We start from the raw sequence: 22497 nt of genomic DNA, 5'->3' as shown, positions 1-22497 counted from the left end.
CTATATGATTGGTGCTGTGCAAGATGATTGGCACTGTGCAAGATGATTGGTACTGTGCTAAATGATTGGTGCTGTGCAAGATGATTGGTACTGTGCTATATGATTGGTGCTGTGCAAGATGATTGGTACTGTGCTATATGATTGGTGCTGTGCTATATGATTGGTGCTGTGCTGGACGATTGCAGCTGAAGTGAAAAACACACATTGGATTGCACACACAGAACATTGTAATGAAAACACTCCACATCCAACATGTCCGTCTCCATTGTTAACCTGTCCAGCGTTCAGGGCAGCCCTGTGCTGTAAGTGTCTTTGAGCTCATGCCTGTGTTGGTTTGCATGATCCTCAGCCTTTGCAGAGCTGCAGACTGACATCCATGAGCTGACCCAGGAGCTGGACGGAGCGGGCATCCCCTTCCTGGACTACAGGACCTACGCCATGAGGGTGTTGTTCCCTGGCATCGAGGACCACCCCGTGCTCAAGGAGATGGAGGTACGGGTCAAGGAGGTACACTGACACTGGAGCAAGTAGTCTCCAACATTCATACATAAATGACTATCTATATATATTTATATTCCTAACGCTCTGCATTCATACATCAGTGACTTCCTATCTATATCTACATTTCTATTCCTAACACTGCACTCATGCATTAATGACTATCTATATTTACATTTCTATTCCTAACACTCTGCATTCCTACATCAATGACTATTTATATATATTTACATTTCTATTCTTAACACTCTGCAATCATACATCAGTGAATATCTATATATATATATCTACATTTATATTCCTAACACTCTGCATTCATATGTCAGTGACTACCTATCTATATCTACATTTCTATTCCTAACACTGCATTCATGCATTAATGACTATATCTACATTTCTATTCCCAACACTCTGCATTCATATGTCAATGACTACCTTTCTATATCTAAATGTCTATTCCTAACACTCTGCACGACTTCGATCTGAGCAAATCTAACAGGGCTTACCTGGAAGATAGAGAACACAGTGGATTGATTGATGTCACTTTGGTTTTAGTTTGTCATGGCTGGACAGTTTTGTATTCAGCCGCCACATTCTGTGTTTAATAGCAATGTCATTACACATCGTTTTAACTTTGTTTTTTAGTGAGGAAACAATAAGTATGTCATTAAATCTCTCCTTGTTTACCATGAAATATATTCAAATGCCCCTCCAAACAGTATGGAGACCCGCCTTGTCAAGTACCAGTTTATCTAAACGGCAAGGTGGTTGGGGGGGGGGGGGGGGGGGGGGCGCGCTACATATTTATTGTTATGTCCAGGTTTAACCGAATTTCCCCTCTGGTCCCAGGCGTAATCACATGTCCATACACAAGGCTCGGTCTCTTATTGCACTGTGTAGCTGATCTCCCCAAAGCAACATATAGTAGTCAGTCTGCTCTCCCAGAGGGCCCAGAATTTCATTTGGCTCCGCTGAGGAAAATTGAGGCACTTTATTAGGCTGTGTAGTGGAAGGAAGAGAGATTGTGTGGAGTCACAGTGTGTGGTGTATGGCATGATGGTCCAGACTGGGCCACACAAGTGAATACATGTCAGAGTTGTGAGGGGAGAAGAGGATCATGGGAGACAGTTGGGTGCGTGGGGGTGTTGATGAAGGACAAGGAAGTGCCAGTTGTTTTTCCCTCTTATTAACACATCCTCAAAGACTGACATCATGCCTTAAGCCTAGCACAATATACTAGATATGTGTCTCTTCTGAAAAGAGACACTGCCCTTGTTTTCCTAAGCAGTAGCACTGCCTCATCTGTGAGGGAGAGAGTGAAGGATTGTGGGTCAGGTCTTGAGGGGCCCCGGCATTGCTGATGAGAAGTGACAGACGCCAGCCTGTGGAACAAGCAGGGCATGCTTCTGTCACCCAGCCACCCCCAGATGCACAGCCCTGCATCTCTCCTCTCTACGCCCCAGTGAATCCCCCTCTTCCTCTCCTTTTCTGTTTCCTCCTGTGCTCAGCTGACCACTTAGGGCAAATTGATCATAAACATTTGAAGAAACATCTCCTAAGATAGAAGCACTGCAGGCTTTCAAAAATCTGCTTAATTCTTAAATGTAATGCTAACAATGGACATGTCTGTTTGATCTAAATGCATACTTAACATATGAATTATTAAAGCATTTGCCTTACTCCATGTATTCCTCTGTAAAAATGTGTAAGTGACAGTGAGTCCCGTGTTCTGTTGTTGTTCATGATAGGTTCAGGCAAACCAAGAGAAGGCTCTAACTCTGTTCGGCCAGCTCCTCACAAAGAAGCATTTCCTGTTGACGTTCATCCGCACCCTGGAGGCTCAGCGGTCCTTTTCTATGCGTGACCGTGGCAATGTGGCCTCACTCATCATGACGGCACTGCAGGGGGAGATGGAGTACGCCACAGGGGTCCTCAAGCAGCTGCTCTCTGACCTCATCGACAAGAACCTGGAGAGCAAGAATCACCCCAAACTGCTGCTGCGCCGGTGAGGCACATTTGCACACTGACACATCAACACGCGCGCACACCACACACACACACACTAAAACACTGACATACACACAAACAAACACACTCACACTTCGACACACACCCCAAGACACTAAAACACTGACATACACACAAACAAACACTCACACATCGACACACACACACACCAAGACACTAAAACACTGACATACACACAAACACTCACACATCGACACACACACACACCAAGACACTAAAACACTGACATACACACAAACACTCACACATCGACACACACACACACCAAGACACTAAAACACTGACATACACACAAACACTCACACATCGACACACACCAAGACACTAAAACACTGACATACACACAAACACTCACACATCGACACACACACACACCAAGACACTAAAACACTGACATACACACAAACACTCACACATCGACACACACACACACCAAGACACTAAAACACTGACATACACACAAACACTCACACATCGACACACACACACACCAAGACACTAAAACACTGACATACACACAAACAAACACTCACACATCGACACATTTGCACCCTGATTTGTAGCTCCTTATTTTACTTGTATTCATACAGAGCTGATACTCGGACTCACACTAACCCACTGACAAAATCACACACTGACACACAAACCCACTGACACAATCACACACTGACACACTTACCCACTGACGCAATCACACACTGACACACTTACCCACTGACACAATCACACACTGACACAAACACACTAACCCACTGACACAATCACACACTGACACACTTACCCACTGACGCAATCACACACTGACACACTAACCCACTGACACAATCACACACTGACACAAACACACTAACCCACTGACACAATCACACACTGACACACTGACACATATACCTACTGACACAATCACACACTGACACAAACGTACTGACACACTAACCCACTAACCCACTGACACAATCACACACTGACACACTAACCCACTGACGCAATCACACACTGACACAGTAACCCACTGACACAATCACACACTGACACACTAACCCACTGACGCAATCACACACTGACACACATACCTACTGACACAATCACACACTGACACAAACGTACTGACCCACTGACACACTCAATGGCGCACTCATTTGTCTGCTGCACATTATTGTGAAACACTGACTAAAGTGCTGCTTTTCAATAAGTCTGCTCCTAAAAAGACAGTAAAACAGGTTGTATTTCCATATATTGTTAAAACATTGCCAAAACTACTTAGAGTACTTCAAGCCAATATGGCCAAATCAAAATCTTAATCAAGGCTGTTTTCGGAAAGTTGTCATCCTACCACCCCTCCTCCCTTTTCATTGAGATTAAGTAGAGAATTAAGGACAGAGATCTGCTGTAGGGAAGGCAAAAGGGGAAACGGGAGGGGAGCAAACTGTTTGCCCAGGTTTTCTATCCGTAAGGAGGATATTTGGAGAAATAAAGGCAGCTAATTACAGTGGATTTTAATTGCTCCTCGTCTGGCGGACCTTTCATGGGTCTTCGTTCGTGACGCGACAGGTTTATGATTAACGAGAGAAGTTACCCAATTATGGTAATTGTCTGTTTTTAATGAAGATTGGTTGTTTGCTTTGAGAATAAAGTTTGTTTGTATTAAGACCTTTTTCTCCTCACAAAACTACAACAGCTTGGCATCTGTGTCAATTTAGCCTAAATATAGATTTACAGTATCACTGGTTATTTTTAAAGTTGACCTACTATAGTTTCCGTTTGATAGTTGAAACAGTAAGGCACAAGGATCTTAGCCTGGGAGTATTGTCCATGTACTGTACCACCAAGCTCTGAGCTGCTTAATTGCTATTATAACTACTTACAAACACAATATGAACTGTGAAGATATTCTTTTTGTCATACCTCAGGTATACAGTCTCATATATTGTACCACAACTTTCATCCAACGATTCAGAGCTCAAACCACACAATTTATAATGAACAATATTTATTTATTTCTTCCCATTTCTCTGTTAGAACGGAGTCTGTTGCTGAAAAGATGCTGACCAACTGGTTCACATTCCTCTTATATAAATTCCTAAAGGTAAGGAAACCATAAACCATTAGACTGACTGTTCCATCTCCTGCTTATTGCTTTATAATAATAATAAGTAGTAAGTACACTATTAAAATGTTACCAGTAAAGGCATCTGTGTACATGGTCTGCTTTAAGGCTACAACGAGCGACATTCTTTTTTTCCATTATTTTGTTTAGTGTCATTATTTCTGTGGTGAACATGATCTTGCCTGTGGTCATTAGGAGCTGTGGGCGTAAGACGTTCTGGTGGACCTTCTCCCCTCACTCTCCTCATTCTCCCTCACTCCCCCATGGAAGTTTACAATTACCCCCTAATGAAGCCGGGATGTGGAATTAAAGATAATTTCACAGACAAGCGTGCCGTGGCGAGGGCTAGGGGAGTGATGTATGCATGTTTCCTCTCGTTAGCAGCTGTCTGGTTAATTAGCGCAGATGCTAACGAGATGTTAACAGCATATGGTGACAGAGAGGAGAGAGGGAGAGTTGGGCTGCTGCATGGGAGCCAGGAGAGGACACTGAAGGTGGAGACTTATTTTAGCTCTCCACCTCTGTCCCAGTTAGCCCCCTACTGCTTTCTCTGTAAGCTAGCCCCCCACATCTTTCCCAGCTTGCAGTCAGCTAGCCACCCACCTTTATCTTAGTTGGCTGTTAGCTAGCCACCAACTCTTTCTCTGTTAGCTGTTTGATAGTCCCCCCATCTCTCTCCTATTTAGCTGATTGCTATCCCCCCCACCTCTCTCCCTGTCAGCTAGCCCCCCACCTGTCTTCCAGTTAGCTAGCCCCCCACCTCTCTCCCTGTCAGCTAGCTCCCCACCTGTCTCCCAGTTAGCTAGCCCCCCACCTCTCTCCCAACTAGCTTCTGTCTTCACCGCTCTCTCACAGGATGTGCCCTTAATTCACACATATGCCGACACTCTCACCTTCAGCTTGAGATTACAACTTTTTGATTACTGATGAATGATGGTGAGAGGGCGAGAAGAGATAAATGCTACCCCAATCGAGCACTTAGAGCAATCTCTTTTTTCCTTTCTATTTTTCTCCCTTTCTCTCTCTCCCTTCTGCCCTCTCTTGTATGTCTGGCTACTGCCTGTGCATCTTTAGCACTTCTTGTCAATCGTTAACCTCTTATTAGCTTCCGCCTCAGCTGCCACCTGGTCATCCTTTCTTATCCGGCTCTAAACTGTTACTCTTTTTTCTAAAAGCGAGAGTTTTTCTTGGGCCTGAGCTGGCGATAATGACACTATTGATTGGCAACCGGCCGCAATAGTTCAAACTCAGAAAACATTTATATGAGACTGCCTAGGTTTCTTTATCTTTTAAGAAACAGGAGCATGACATTGCCTCAATGTCAACATATTTTCTGTTAATCTAAATACCTGTTATGAATGTAGGTCCATTCCTTGCCTGTTACTGAGGATCTTTGTTCCTGTGTGTCCAGGAGTGTGCTGGTGAGCCCCTGTTCATGCTGTACTGTGCCATGAAGCAGCAGATGGAGAAGGGGCCCATAGATGCCATCACAGGAGAGGCTCGCTATTCCCTCAGTGAAGATAAGCTTATCAGACAGCAGATTGATTACAAGACCCTGGTTAGTGGTGGGGGATAGAAATTCTTTATAGGAAAATACAGTCAGATTTACCTTTGACCAGATACTATGATTTTTCATTACCTTAGTGAGTGTACATTTTTTTTGTGATTCCAATTCCTGCAAATGCCAACTAAACCCAATTCCTTGCTCCTCCTACAAATATCAGACTCTCCACTGTGTGAACCCTGAGAACGAGAACGCCCCAGAGGTGACAGTGAAGGGGTTGAACTGTGACACCATCACCCAGGTGAAAGAGAAGCTCCTGGATGCTGTGTACAAGGGCAGCCCCTACTCCCAGAGGCCCAAAGCTGGGGACATGGATCTGGGTAAGATCATCATGAGAAGAAAGGGTTTACTATCCTCACAACGATATTAAAACCTGACACATTGGTCCGTAAACTGTTTTTTAGATCGGTCACCACAAGGAAAAAGTGTTAGGTTTAGGGTAACACATACAAATTACGTTAGTACTAGAATCTGAGTTTGTTTAGAAAATCAACGGTTTGATTTAGGGTAAGACATTAGGGTCAGGTTAAGTTCAGACATAAAGGTTGTATTAATTAGATTAAGGTTATGGTAAGGCAAGAGGGTAGTGAAAATAGGGAATCATTTTTCTGATCCCAAAACGGATTTTTTAAAAAAGCTAACGTTTGTGTGTGCTCTACTCTGATCTTCTATTCTCATCTTCTTTTTTTACGTCACAGAATGGCGTCAGGGTAGGATGGCCAGAATCATCCTTCAGGATGAGGATGTCACCACCAAGATTGACAATGACTGGAAACGACTCAACACACTGGCTCACTATCAGGTGAGGTCAAACAGAGGTGGTGTCTGGGCTGCTGTTGCTGAAGAGTCCAGTAGCTCAGTGGTTTTATCTACAAAATCAGACAACTGGATGGAGTGATTAACAGTACGGCATTTAGCAGACAACCCTGTTGTTTCACAATCCTTCTAGGTGACAGATGGCTCAGTGATAGCCCTGGTGCCAAAGCAGAACTCAGCCTATAACATATCCAACTCCTCCACCTTCACCAAGTCCCTCAGTAGATATGGTGAGTCTCCTTCATCTTTTTCTCCCCCTACCAATCTCTCTCTTGCCATCTTTTTTTCCCTGTCTGTCTTTCTGGCATTTACTCAGCCTCTCTGAAGAGAGAACCATAAATCCACTAATATCTATCCAGTGTACACCATTTCAGAGGCAATTGGACCATCTAGGAATGACAGGCGTTACATCAGATGCCTCATTGCTCCTACCAGGACTGAAGACCCGTGGCTAACACAAACACAACCCTTCCTCAGCTTCACACCACACCACCGCTGGAACCAGCTCCCTGGCAAATCCCCTTTCTCCCAACATCACCTCTGTTGTTGTTCTCCCCCTCCTCCTCCCCATGTGTGTGCTGGTGTGTTGATAAGGGGTTCTAACAGCAGCGCTGACAGGCCGGGCGAAAGCCTGGTTTCTTAGTCCGCCGAGGCTAGCCAAGCCTTGGCTGCTGTAGGTGCGGGGGTAAACATCCTCCACTCTCACCCAGAAGCCAATGGACATGATTGCAATGGAATTACAGGCACTCAAACAGCAGTGGCAACGGCAGTAGCAGCAGCAGCAATAGTAGCAGCTCCGTGATGAATGTCCAATAGATTTGGGAGTACTGGGAGTGTAGCTACAAAGGAAGAATGTTCCTGTGTGAACATGCTGATAATTATTAGTTATTCATGATCGAAACGGCAGATCTGATCCTAAATCAGTACTCGTGCTCTTTGTGACGGTAAATACATGCCCAGATCTCAGTAGACACTTGCACTGATGCCCCCACGGTTCTTTCCATTTTGACTAGAGGAAATAAACAGCAAACACAGAAACACTAACACACGTTAGTCCCGCAGAGTTTCCAGAAGCATCTTTCTGTGCCAGGTCTACTTTCCTCATCCAGGGTGCCCTCCCGACATTCAGGAGTCTAGAGCATCACTCCGTCTTTTCCGACGGTGTGACAGAGATTGACAGAGATTGAAGACGTTTTTCTTTTTTTTTTATCTCTCTCCTCCCATCCCTCCCACCATAAATCAGGGAGGGACTGACGCCCCTTCGTGTGTCCCCCCCCCGTGCCAGGTGCTACTGCAAGCAGGCCGGCTGATAAGAGGAACACGGTAGATAGGGTTCTCTTTGGTCTCCTGTAATGAAGTTTGACACTCACACCATTAATAATGAAGTAGTGCATGGAGGCAGGCAGCCCCAGGGAGGAGAGGGAGACAGGACTCACACAATGGAGCCCACACAGCCTGACCTACGCTACCACAGCTGGAAAGGGAGTACGGGGTTGTTGTGAATGGCCAATATGATGTCCGCCGCTAATGCATGACAGGTAATGCGTGGTTGAGAGATGGAGACGGACAGACTTCTGTAAACACTGGCAGGCTAACCGCTGGCACATTCAATGAAAACGAGGCGCACAACTTTCCCCTTTTGGCAATTTGTTAGTCTGCCAATTGAGAGTAATAAGTTCGCCAGCTCTGCTCGCCCCCTATCAGCTCTCTAACATACATTAGAAGTAGTTACAATAGAAGAGGGATCTGTCGTCTGGCTCGTTAATGTTCCTTCCTTCTCAGAGGTCAAGTCCCGGTGCATCTCCGTCTGTGACTCTGTGAGAGACAGACTGACAGCGGACTCATGTAGGCACATGGTTTGTTCTGGCTGGATGATGAGCAAATATAGTCAGCCCATGATAGAGCCCTGTGTTCAACAGACTAATGGGAATGTTTTTTAGTTTTTTTTTTTACAATCACCTGAATAAAATTGGGTTTTGTTCCCATCTCTGTTTGTCTACTAGAGCAAGTGCCAGATTACATTTATAAAAATGTGTGATTATACGTGTGTCACTGTTTCCCCTCAAGTCTCTTCCGGTTCTATTAACCCCTACAGACCTCTTCATTCTGTGATCCTGATCTAGCTGTCTCTCTCCTGATTACTTCGTCTATGTCCTGATGTCCCTCGTTTTTCTGTCCAGAGAGCATGTTGCGAACGGCCAGCAGTCCAGACAGCCTGCGATCCCGGACTCCAATGATCACTCCTGACCTGGAGAGCGGCACCAAGCTGTGGCACCTGGTGAAGAACCACGACCACTCTGACCAGCGTGAGGGCGACCGCGGCAGCAAGATGGTCTCTGAGATCTATCTGACACGTCTGCTGGCCACCAAGGTAGTAACCACTGGCCTCCAGAACATTTTACTTTCCCCTGCCGGATCCCGGGTTCGATCCCTGCATGTGCCCTACATTTTTGACTTCCTCTAATCTGCCTCTCTGCCACTCCTCCTATATACAGTCAAATATATAGACTCTAGCATAGATCATACCTTCCTAAACGATGTACAGTACTATTGATGTAAGTGCAACTAATCTATATGCTGACTAAGTCATTGAAATGCCATCCATATCATCACTATGGAATTAACTATGTTTGCTACAACTCCACTATGAACAAATATAGAGTTTTTCCTGGTAAAAAGGATGTCATTTCTTCCATGGTCCCTTGATGTGCTTGTGTCTTTGACAGCTTAGCTTCCATTGCAATGTTGTATTCTTCTGCTGTCCCTCAGCCAATTCCCAGTTAACTGACCAAACAGTGCACGCCTGCCTTCTGCTCTATGCTCGGCTAGCTATCACCAAGCTGATTGTTTTGCTCCTAATTGTAGGAGAAGAAAAAACATGGAAATGAGACACTGTTTACAAGCCTCTCGGGTGGTCAATTTCGATTCATAATAAAAAAAAAGATGGAAGAATATAAAGTGGGAGTAGGGAAGAGAAAATAGCAGGAGACAGGTAATTTGTTGTGGGATCGAGTGTTAGGTGGTGCATGATGCCGAGAAGTGAACACGTAGGTCTGCCTGTCTGGTAAACCAGCATATCTCAGCACTTTGATCTTGGACAAGCAGAATGTCCTCTTCACACCCACTTTCCTGTAATAGATACAAGTCACTGTATGTAGGGAAATGCATCCTGGTAGAAATTAATCCTCTACATGTTCACAATATAGCAAAGTCTGTTATCCAGAGTGATTGACTCTGGATACATTAAGAGATTTTTACACTTTGTCGGTCGGCTATTCAAATCAGCAACCTTTCCGTTACTGTCCCAACAATCTAACTTCTGGGCTTTCTGCCGGGTTGATTGGAAATCTGTCGGTGAGCGAAGTAAGCAGGGCTCTGAGCGACAAACCTCTGCGTCCCTCCACTCAGGGTACGTTGCAGAAGTTTGTGGACGACCTGTTTGAGACCATCTTCAGCACGGCCCATCGTGGCAGTGCCCTGCCTCTCGCCATCAAGTACATGTTTGACTTCCTGGACGAGCAGGCGGACAAACACTCCATCTCAGACTCAGATGTGCGGCACACATGGAAGAGCAACTGGTGAGACACGTTCCAAACAGAGCGCCGGAGAGTTTCGGTATTACGAAGTGTCTGTGGTTGTCTTCGGGTCTCCTGACATGTCTCATCCCTCTCCAAAGTTTGCCTTTACGCTTCTGGGTGAACGTGATCAAGAACCCCCAGTTTGTGTTCGACATCCATAAGAACAGCATCACCGACGCCTGTCTGTCTGTGGTGGCCCAGACCTTCATGGACTCCTGCTCCACCTCAGAACACAAGCTGGGCAAAGACTCCCCCTCTAACAAGCTGCTGTATGCCAAGGATATCCCCAACTACAAGAACTGGGTGGAGAGGTATGTACGGCACGGATCTAAACTCCACAGACTGTTTGATTGTCCATCTGAGGCGTCCCAAGAAGCAGGCAGTATGCACTTAGCCTGTCAAATTAAAAGATCAGAGGTGTTGCGGTGTAGTGTTGATCTTGTGATGATTTTTTCATGCAGCTCAGTACTTGGCATGCTTAACAAAATCGGTGTCCTCTCCAGTCCAGCAAGCTACGTCCTCACCCCTCTTCCTCCTCCACCCCTCCTCTAGGTACTACTCTGACATCTCCCGTATGCCGGCCATTAGTGACCAGGACATGAGTGCCTACCTGGCTGAACAGTCCCGTCTGCACCTCAGCCAGTTCAACAGCATGAGCGCCCTGCACGAGATCTACTCCTACATCGTCAAGTATAAAGATGAGGTGAGTCACTAGGATACAGTTAGGATACCAGTCAAAGAGAGAATTCTAGAAGAATTCTAGAATTCTAGAAGCATGTAGAAATATGTTAGCTAGTCAGAACACAGAGATATCAGAAAAGCGTTGCCATCGGTTTTGTGTGTCAACACAGGGGTCACAGCAAAAGCACAATGTACGTGCCCTCTTGCTTCTCATTAATGGAATGTGGGTGTTCTCATTCATCTAAAGAAAATATAACTTAGAACGTTCCCATAAAGGGCATGCGGCTCCTTAAATCATAAAGGAAGATTTTCTGATCCTAATGAACCCCACTAGATGTATGTTTTCTACTCATTCTCCCATGCAGTTTCCCACCAAAATACAGGGACGAAACATTCCTGAAACATTGCTCATGCACTGAGGCAGAGCCAGTAGGAGCTAATGTAAGAGCAGTGAATGAGAGTGTTCACACTTAGTGCTAATTTTCAGAGAACTGAGAGATGAGCAGCTTGGAAAGGGTGGAGGCCAGTGACTCACAGACTCCAGGCTGCGGACAAGGAGAGATAATGAAGCAGTGGTGAAGCAGAAGGTCCCTCCACTCTATCCCCTCCATCCGCTCACAGCCATTAAGGACTAGCCAGTCAGTCAGTCCGTCGGCAAGCTAGCCAGTCAGCCAATTAGCCAGTCTGACTGCCAGCTAACCAGCCAACCAGCCAGTTAGTCAGTCAGTGGTGTGACTTTACTAACGGGTTAACAATGTGTGGCTGTCTGCTACCGTGTCAGTTTTAGTGCTTTATTAAGAGTGTGTTGTGAGTTTCAGGGAGCCTCTCTGCTTATCTTTTCAAAAGGTGAGAGAGTACCGGTGGTTAAAAACAGGGGGGTACTCTCAAGCATATCAGACCCCATCACTCCTCTCTGGGCTGAGGCAAGTGCTGCAGCTGCCTCAGTTCAATCAGGCGCTCCCCACCATGTGTTCTTTTAATCCAGATGTGGGCGGCCGAAGGGTCCCTGTCTCACCCCCTCGTCACTCACAGCAGCACAGAGCGCTAGCACTCCTTTATGTAGCCCCCTGCATTACGCGTCAACTGTTTGGTACACAGCTGCCCATTTCCCATAGATCCCAAATCCTCTTCCAACACCCATCACTTCTAACTTCAAAACAGGATCTCAGCTGTGCTCTCTGTTGGCACCCCTTTATAAACGCACCTATTACAGGCAATGTGTGGATATAAGAGCACTCTCCCTCTATTACATACACAGGTTCTGTCAGTAAACAGGCATATTCTGCTGTGTTAGTTATTTTATTTTATTAGTTATTTTTTTATACTTTTACATTTTTCTTTGTGTGATATTCGTCTTACTGTTTCATAAACATCTTTACATTTTGCCGCACCAACAGTCATGTTTCTATTGCATTCAATAAAACATTTGTACACATTAAAATACATAACTAGTATTATTTTAAAAGGGCAACGGATCAAAACTACAAATTATTACATTGTTAAAAAATACCTGGTAATAACACACGGTAGATACTAAAACTTATCAGATTTACTTAAAAGGGTCGTAATAATCCATTGAAAAAAAAACTTTTAAAACATGTCTGCTGTGTGAAGGGGAAGCGATCAACTGTTTGCATGCTCATACATGAAAATGTAAATACCAATAAATAGCCTACTAGTTCTGCCATGGAAGCCTGTTTGCCTGCACAGCTGTTTACCCAATCTGATAGTTCCTCTGCTGGCTGTCCACCCTATGTACTCCTCCCTATCTTTCCCCCCTATCTCTCCTCCCTCTCTCCTCCCCCGTTCATCTCTCTTTGCTCGTTCCCCAGATTTTGTCCGCGCTGCAGAAGGACGAGCAGTCTCGCAGGCAGAGACTGCGCAGTAAGCTGGAGCAGGTCATTGACACCATGGCCCTGGCCAGCTGAAGAAAGGCCTGCCACTGAGGGGCGGAGGGGGTAGAAGCTAGGCCTCCTCTCACTGAGCCCAGCTCCTCAGCCCTAACTCAATGCGTAAGGACTGCAAGGACACAAGCAGTACACTGGAGAGCCACCGGCCTATCCAAACAAGCCCTCATTTAGAAACACTTAACGTCCATCTTTGACCTGAGAAAGTGTCTTATCATCACGTTCTTCATCACTGGTTTCAGTTTGTCTTCCGTATTGATCCATCTACCCACAGCCAGGACGGGTGCTGTGAAGCGGAGTGGATACTATAAGGAGGCTATGGAGAAAGGACTTCATGAATAAAGCTCTCCCTCTCAATGGAAGCTACTGTCAGCAGTGCTTCCTCAGAGACTTCATCAACGTTCATGGACATCGTTTTGATTTCCAGATACTTTTTTATTTTATTTTGTTGATTTCATTTTTGAGTTTTTCAACTGCCTACTCTCTCCAGTGGTGTGCCACTTGTGTAACTGCTGAATTTGCACAATTTACAAAAAAGCTAAATCAAAAGAAGATATATAAATATATATAGATATATAAATACAACTTCATTTTTAATGAAACAAATGAAAATAGTCAAAAAAGTTTTCCATTTTAATGTACAACAAACTTTGAAAGAAAAGGATTTGATATTTCAAAGACTAAACTATGAAAACAAGAGGAAAACTTGTCCTGTGCCATGTTTTATTTGAATGTTGTTTAGTGCAAATACTTTTTCTTTAGATAAAATGTGCTATGATTAAAATGTTGTCATGCCTAGTGACTGAAGGTGAGAGAAAAAACTGTTAAATGATAAAAAAAAAATTAGAAGCAAGTGAAAAAATTGTTAAGACTTGGGGCCTTTCCTTTATTGGGAGAACATAATGTTTTAATGGTACTTGAAATACTGGTATGACTTACAATGTGGTATGGTATACACTGCTATTGTGCTTTTTAGAAAATCCAAAGGCTAGGTTTTGTATACCACTCTGGTGACAGAAAACAGCCTCCTGGATGAGCATCATATTCACAGCCACCTGAAAGAGCAGCCATTTTGGTTGCATCTACTACCATGCATGCTTCTGGGCACAGGCTCCGGACCACAGTGAAGTAGGTCACTTTTGTTGATGTTTTTGGGAAGGCAAATATCATGGCTTACATTACTATGATATTTATAGGATTTGCTGTGCCTCAAAAGTTAGACTCTACCGAAGGATTCATTGGGCTTAGCGCCATACTAAATGTAGCGATGGTTAAATTCACACAACCCTTTCAAAGCCATCCTAAAGTTCCTCTGCTGTCCTTCCTCTGGGTCCTCAGATAGGCCACTGTGTTTGAGGACTATGATGTTGGACATAGAGATGAAGGTTTCAGCATACAAATAGGAGTTTCTAGGTAAAGCTTTATGTGGGGGTAATCCTTCCTGATGTTAGCCCATTATGAGAGCGAGCACTGTTGCTCTAGGGACTTCAACATTCAACAGTTCTATTATTGTAATTACATTTTAAAAAAGATTTACATTTTTACTGTTGATTTGTTGAAGTGGTGAAATTGTATGAGTTTGTGTCTTTGTATTCTGCAGAAACCACACAGTGGTTAGTGGTACAGTAGCAGACTAGACTCTCCAAGGGTTTCCCTTATGATCTGAAACGGCATCTGTGATGAGCTTCATCCAAGAGGAAAAAGAGGAAATTTGAAGCGCCAAGGAAATTGAACATTCAGTGTTGTCTTTTCTTTGATTTTAGTCTGCTGTAGAGATGAATACGGTGACAAATGTTTTGAAATGCAAGCATCTGTGATGTGTGACAAGATAATGAAATGTTGCTCAATCTTGGTGAGTGTTTTTTAAACTGGTTGAAGATTTTTGTTTCCTCGGAAATCTGATATTGTTGTGAAATGCATTGTCTCCCTTTAATATGTTGCACCAGTTCCGTTTCAGTCACGTAAAAAGAGAAAGAAACGTCATTCCTTTTCCGTTGTCCTCTGAGAGTAAAGGAGGTATGGAGGCTAGAATAAAACAGAGAAATGTTTGAGAAACCTCTAAAATATTTAGGTCAGATCTGTGGTGAGAGCCGTGTGGATCACACAGACTATAGATGTGATGTGTAACCTTGGGCCATCCATCCATCCTTCATCCGAATTCAACAAAGGTAGTGGAATTTAATGAAAATGAGAAGTCTCTCCTCTTTTTATTTATGTATTATTTTTCAGTTTGACGTGATTTTCAATCTCCCCAAATCAATTGGGAGCAGGCCTCCATAACATATTTTGTTAAAAGTTAACATTTCAGAATATCTATGGATATATTTAATATTCCCTCATTTCACCCCCTCTCTTGGTCATCTCCAACACCTTCTCTACTCTCCGCTCCAGCTTTGGCCCGGTGAATCAATGAAGGTACTTCTATACCCCACCTCACTATATCACCAATCCCTCCTAACCATTGACATAGGGCTGGACCTGCTGTATGTACTGTACTCTATACTTGATATCTGAGAGCAGGGAACAGAGTCTAGTTAATGAAATTCCTAACTTGCTTGGTTAGTTAACAGGATTATCTCCTGGTTACTAGATTTTTTCATACCAGGAGAAGGCCTCTCGTGGGGGCGTTGATTTGACCACTCTTCTGTTCATTCACACCGTACTTGTGAGGGTTTGAAATGATTTCAAGCTGCCACTTTGTCCTTTTGTAAAGCATCCTGTATTCCCTGATTGAGCACATTTGTCTCCCGTTTTTGTTTAGTGGATAAGAAATGTTGCTATGTGCCGCCTGCCTCCCACCACACACGCTAGGCTTTGATGACTGTGATTGTAAAACAGCTGGTTGCATTATAAAGTCTCTGGACGGTTCTCCTGCTTTGATGTAGTTTCGCTCTTCTGTTATTTAACTGGAAGGTTTTTGATGATTGGTGATTAGGATCATGGGATTATGGATGCATGGTAACCTGTAAAGTTACTCTAGAGAGTATAAAACATTATATTGCAAGTACAGTGGCAGTTGTTCTGATGTTTTCCTTTGTTTTATGTTTGTTTCTATTTTATTTCCAATGCCAGTTGTTGTGTAAAGATGAGAATAAGAAATAGTTATCTACAGAAGGTCCTTGGAAGGAAATTATACATTTGGTTGTGTGTGTCTGCTATGGTGTGTTGGGTGGAAACACAGAGGGAGAGATCCAAGTGATGTTGATGAACACAGCTTTCAGTCCCACCCCTGCCCTCCCTCCACTTCCCACAACCCCTCCATGACTCCTACATTACCCACAATCCACCACCTGTAAAATAATGTTCCATGTTTCCCCCTCTGCCTCGCCTTTGAACGTCTCCCCCCGACCCATGGTTTGTTTTGATTATGGCACATTGGGAAGCTATTACTTTTTTCAAAGTAAATTTTAAAAGGCTTAAAATCTAACAAATATCTAGACACAGGTTTAAGAAAAAGAGAAACTAAAGAGTTTTAATACTTTATGAATTCTGATACCGTTTTAAGAGTTTCAGACTTGAAGCTACTGTGACAGGTTGGCTGTTTCACGCTCGTGTAAATATTCTGCTCTTTCCTATTTTGCAGATTTATTACTTGTAAATAAACACGCATCAAGGAGAGATTAAACATTTTTTTGCTAAATCTGTTGTGTCTGGATTGTTTTGTTTTGTCTGGATCTTTGTAACTACTCAGCAGTCCAATGTCTACCCTTTAAAAGACAGCACTATGACTTATGATGAAGGTTAAGGCAGCTGAGAGAGATGACAGAAAGCAGCACATGTACTTCCTATAGTTGTCCAAGGTGAGGATCAAGGTGGTGATCATGTCTTACAGTCACTACTGAAAGTTGAAACAACCCTTGCATTTCCTGCTTCATAAATAAATAGTCAACACATTTTATTTTTTCTTTCTAAACAATTTACCCAACTTATTCTATTTTTCCAAGTAAGGACAGTTCATATTTGGTGCATGCATCTTCATCATCTATTACAGCTGGGAATCATTTTGAACAACATTTTTCCAAGTCTTAGGGAAACATCCATTGTTTTGTCGATATTGTTTAAGCTACATTAAATTGGATGAACTTACTCCAGAATTGTTTTTTCAGAGGAGGGAAGTTTTCCTCAGACTTTTTATTTGAGCTTTGCTCCTTTTATATTTATTCATATTTATTAATCGTGACAAACTTCCCAGTCTCGGCAAGAGACAAACTTACTGACAACATGATGCTACCAAAGGCAGAAACCACTTATGTGGGTGCCGCTTATTTTTTCCCATTCCTGGCAAAAAGGAAGAAGCAGGATCCTCTCTGTTTTGGCTTATTATCTTTGTCCGCCTCCACCAGCTGGGATGTTATTACTGTCAGGACCTTGTTGTGACTCTTTTCGAGCATGATGATGCGCTTAAAGTTGGCTGTTTTTTCCACAAAAAAAGCAATTTGGGTTTTCTTTTAGTACTTACACAACAAAGTTTGTAAGGCTTAATAATACATTGCACGCACAGTGGAGATGGAACTTCATTCTTCTAGCCTCCATTGTGCTGACGTTGTTGATGTTACTTCCTTTATCGTTCTGATTCCCAGCATTTTCATTTGCCCTGCTGCCCCACCAAGACTGTTTTGGTTTACATTCCCTCCTTGGCCATGTGCCTTATCAAGTAGACATCTTTAATAGTTTAGGACACATAAAGGAGGATAACCACACATGGATGTGGAACTGTTTGTGTAAACAAGTGAACATGTGAGTGCACGCATGCCCGACTGACCAGAGTCAGTGTAGGTGGTCAAACAGGTCAAATGTTCAGCAGCCAGATGGCATAACAAGAGAAGCATTTCTGGCTTCCTAGGGTGACCCGGGGGGGTTCAGCTGGTCAGTCAGCGTGGGTTGCGGTCTTTCGTTTGGCATCGCTGGATGTAAGTCCTGGACGGGTGTGAATACGGCCCCCGTCGGTCCATCATCACCACCTTTCCGAGGGCCATGTGTTTGTGTGGGAGGTGCAGTTCTCCTCCCACAAGAATCCTGTAGAGGCTGAGGACACAACCCTCTCAGTATAAACAGTCAATATGTGCCAGTTGTCATAATCCTGAAATCTGCACCTCAAACAGTCTGGCATGTAAATGCTCAGGGTAATGTACAGACCCAGTCACTTGAGTTGGGTGAATAACAGTGTTTGATGTTGACTGGGAGTGAATGAACAGCATTCCCACACCGATGTTCCTCTTCTCCGGGAGTGTTGCAACTATGTGAATATCAGTGGAAATGGCATTCTCTTTGCACCTGTTATGGCAGAAGGTCTATTGGTCCTGTGACCCTGGAAATCTGTCATTTATGTGGCCCTTGACGAGCCTATTGGAGCAGGGATAGAGACAAGGATAGAGACAGGTTAATGTCTGCTGGAAGAAGATGCAAACCGTGATGCCACCTGGACTTCTTTTGTTCATTTCATATTTGCTGTGTCACAAAGTTAGTGTTCAAAACACCAACCTAGGTTCTTGACAGTTTTTTTTTTCTGGTCACCTTGACTCGGAAGATGCCTTTCACTTTTTCCCGTACCTATCACATTTGCTTGGTATACAGTCATCCTAGTCTACATGAATAGTTTCTCCAGATCTCCAATCTCCCTTCTATTGATTATCACTTCTCAATTGTTCTTCAACTCGATTTAAAAACGCTTCATACATGATGTATAGTTATAGGACAACCAATGTATTCCCTGATGGTGAATAACATCTTGAAATCGTCAAAGTACTCCAGTAGCCACTTCATATTTATTCATTGTTACCAATTTGTGTGGTATGGAGCTGCATGTGTCGGAAACATCGTGCCACAGGAAAGCTAGGTTCTCTTTTCTTTCACCACTCGGATTTTCTGCGTTACTGCTCCAGTGTGTTCCCAGCACATATATTCTCCAGGGATTCTTCCCTTCTTCATTGTTGTATCCAGGTACTGGATTTATACCATGAAATCTGTCATCTTCTTTGCTATGATGAAAATCTTCCCTTCCATACACGTGAAACTGTGGGATGTGTGAACTCATCCTTCGGGATGAAGTATCCCTCTACAGACTTCCATCCTTCTGGCATTCTTTCCTTCTTTCACACAACCCTCAACCATTTCTAGAGCATTGTTGTTATTCTCAGGCATATCTTATGTTCCTTGTATGGACTACCTCCTGGTTTTTGTGCTGACCTTCCCCCTGCCTTCCTAACAGTAGTTTTATTTCTGTCAGCCTAGGTTCTGCCATATATAATTCTGCCCCAAATCCTGTCCTCAGAGTGGACCATAGTGTGTTGTCCTCAGGTTGCCTGTCTAAATGTTCGTAGTGTGAAATATTTTCTGTAATTACTTGTTGAAAGCAGAGCAAAACTTTGGATTTTGTTCATAAATTACATTGAGCAAGCAGGAAATTGTTGTTACTTATAATAACAAATGCAAACACTCTGAAGTTTCTGTGCTTTCACAGATTACATTCAATGATGTTTTATGAATAAGCATTTATTTATAATAGAATAAAGTGGTTACAAACGTTAATTGATTGGTTGATTTTCGAAAACATGATCTGTGGAGTCCACAAGGAATGTTCACTTATCCATGTTTGTGGTCCTGTGATTTGTCTGGTTAATGTTGTCTTAACAGGCAAACAACATTTGCTCAAAAAGGCAACTAAATCCATTTCAATAGAACATAGGTCTTCAACTCTCTCCTGGGGACCCCCCAGCCATTCCATCCATTAGATGTATCCCAGAGCTAGCACACCTGATTCAAATCAGGTGAGCTATTTCAGGGCAATTACTCACCTATGGAATGGCTGGGGGGTCCCCAGGAGAGGGTTGAAGACCTATGGAATAGAATATTTCAGGCTACTTCATTGGATGGATTGCGTAAACTGCCATATGTTTGCAAAATATTCCATCGGAAAATTCACTCAACAACACAAAGTTGAATATTGTGAGAAAAATGGAAATATGTATGAGAGAAAAGACAGTTCAAGTTCTCCACCAAGAGTCGTGCGGGACAATTTGAGTGTTGAGAAACCTTTTTCCTTTGATTAATTTATACAGGGGAAATATCTGCTTTCTGAGTCATTTACTGCTTGTGACAATCATTTTCAGCTTGCTCAACTTCAGACAAGCTCTGAAGTGTGATTCCCAAACCATACACAAACTGGTTAATGTGCACACGGCACTGGCTCCCAGTTCACAGGTTGAGTTCTCTGCTCACTCAGCAATGTACTATTTAATCTTTTTCACGCTAGACATTCTGTGTATGTGCAACATTTCGAACTAATCTGACATTTTACTGTTAAGCTAGAAATGCAATTGAAACTTTAAAATGTGCAGGCCGCATACATCCCACTGCATTCCAAGTCCCATTGACTTGAAGCATCTTTTGTTGCTACTATTCTTCAATTGTTTGATGTAGACATTTATATTTCACCTTTAACATTACTTGAAATTGCATTCTAACTCCAACTTAAATGTGCCGACTGGTGTGGAATGGGTTGCTTGTAAACACAGCCTTTTGATACAATTCAAATCTTTTAAACTAGAACTGCTTTAAGTTCCATATACTTGAATGTGAAGTATTTGGATTTGTCCTATTACTGTCATTCATTTTACTGGCAAAATGCATTTAACATGTATAATCACATTATACTATAGCCTTCAATACTACCCCACTATAATAACTCCACACTTACAAATCACCCAAAATAGGTCACTAGGATGTCTGAGCATCATTTTAAGTAACTGAGAAAGACCAAGTTAGAGTAAAGACAATTTTGTAATAATATATATTAATCAATTTACCCATGTGTTATGTTAACATTTTGGTTACACTCATTATGTTAGCGGGTAAAATTGACCCGGGTGTTAAATCACTATCCATTACTCACTATTGATATTTTAGCTGCAAACAAATGTGTTTGACATCCATAACCAACTCATTACTCATATAAATTATAACATTTGCTAGTTTTATTTTATGATATAGTCAATTTAGACCACATTTACCTTATGATGAACACTCGTTTTTTACCCCATAAACAGAAATGTATCTCTATTTGCTATGATGGGCAAAACCTTTTAATTTTCTAGACAATGTTCTGCTTAATAATGTCTAGATATTATGACCATAGTGACAACATCAATGTTTCGGTTCAAAACATGTTACACACAAATCGAAAGTTAGGGAATCAGATGGAGCAGGGCTGGTCCTCTCTGCACAATATGTGATGACGTTGTTCACAGAGGAGAGGTTTCTGTGAAGTCTCTCACAACACGTGCTGTTTGTCTCTCACACGATGTGTTGGTCTTGTGTCACAGTTATCGAAGTGGACTACTTTAGAGAATATACTGGATGAAATATATGGGTCGTCCCAGCTACTACACAACAACGTTTTTCCTGCGAGAAAGTTTCAGTTCCAATAATAACAAAGGTAATAATAGCTTGTGTTTGTGAAAGGTGAGGGGTGATTTCATTTTTTGTGTGTGTCATGTTAGACATAAAAAAAGGGTGTCAGTGGGTGAAATACACCGATCAGCCATAACATTATGACCACTGACAGGTGAAGTGAATAACACTGATAATCAAGTTATCATGGCACCTGTCAGTGGGTTGGATATATCAGGCAGCATGTAAGCATTCTGTCCTCAAAGTCGATGTGTTAGAAGCAGGAAAAATGGGCAAGCATAAGTATCTGAGCGACTTTGACAAGGGCCAAATTGTGATGGCTAGATGACTGGGTCAGAGCATTTCCAAAACAGCAGCCCTTATGGGGTGTTCCCGGTCTGTAGTGGTCAGTACCTATCTATAGTGGTCCAGGGAAGGAAAAGCAGTGAAACGGCCCATTGATGCACATGGGGAGCGAAGGGTGGCCCGTGTGGTCCGATCCAACAGATGATCTACTGTAGCTCAAATTTCAGGAAAAATGAATGCTGGTACTGATAGAAAGGTGTCAGAACACACAGTGCATCGCAGTTTGTTGCATGTGGGGCTGTGTAGCCGCAGTCCAGTCAGGGTGCCCGTGCTGATCCCTGTCACCGCCGAAAGCCCCTACAATGGGCACGTGAGCATCAGAACTGGACCACGGAGCAATGGAAGAAGGTGGCCTGGTCTGATGAATCACATTTTCTTTTACATCACGTGGATGGCCAGATGTGTGTCCGTTGTATATTTTAAAACACATGGCACCAGGATGCACTATGGGAAGAAGGCAGTGTGAGGCTTTGGGCAATGTTCTGCTGGGAAATCTTGGGTCATTCATGTGGATGGGGGACCCAAAAGGGGGACCTACACAATATTAGGCAGGTGGTTATAATG

General features: G+C 43.1%; 1 protein-coding gene across 3 annotated transcripts in view; it reads left to right on the top strand.

Moving 5' to 3' along the window:
- The window catches only part of plxna1a (plexin A1a), a 166602-nt gene extending 149783 nt beyond the window's left edge, over positions 1 to 16819 (top strand). Inside the window, exons 21-33 of one of the 3 annotated variants that reach the window (XR_002197567.2) lie at positions 350 to 507; positions 2247 to 2503; positions 4546 to 4612; positions 6045 to 6191; positions 6358 to 6517; positions 6896 to 6999; positions 7147 to 7243; positions 9194 to 9384; positions 10422 to 10591; positions 10690 to 10902; positions 11144 to 11294; positions 13105 to 13284; positions 13454 to 16819. Coding sequence is in view for 2 of the 3 variants with exons in the window: in XM_010891486.3 (XP_010889788.1) it covers positions 350 to 507; positions 2247 to 2503; positions 4546 to 4612; positions 6045 to 6191; positions 6358 to 6517; positions 6896 to 6999; positions 7147 to 7243; positions 9194 to 9384; positions 10422 to 10591; positions 10690 to 10902; positions 11144 to 11294; positions 13105 to 13200 (1811 nt within the window). In the remaining variant the exon portion in view is untranslated. Of the gene's footprint in view, positions 1 to 349; positions 508 to 2246; positions 2504 to 4545; positions 4613 to 6044; positions 6192 to 6357; positions 6518 to 6895; positions 7000 to 7146; positions 7244 to 9193; positions 9385 to 10421; positions 10592 to 10689; positions 10903 to 11143; positions 11295 to 13104 lie in introns of all 3 variants that reach the window. The other 2 variants (XM_010891486.3, XM_010891487.3) reach the window with 2 other exon arrangements.
- Positions 16820 to 22497: the final 5678 nt, after the last annotated feature.

This window comes from Esox lucius, chromosome 12 (assembly GCF_011004845.1).
Source record: "Esox lucius isolate fEsoLuc1 chromosome 12, fEsoLuc1.pri, whole genome shotgun sequence".
Taxonomy (NCBI): Eukaryota; Metazoa; Chordata; class Actinopteri; order Esociformes; family Esocidae; genus Esox; species Esox lucius.
The sequence above is the reverse complement of the archived record's forward strand: the minus strand, read 5'-3'. Positions and strand labels throughout refer to the sequence as shown.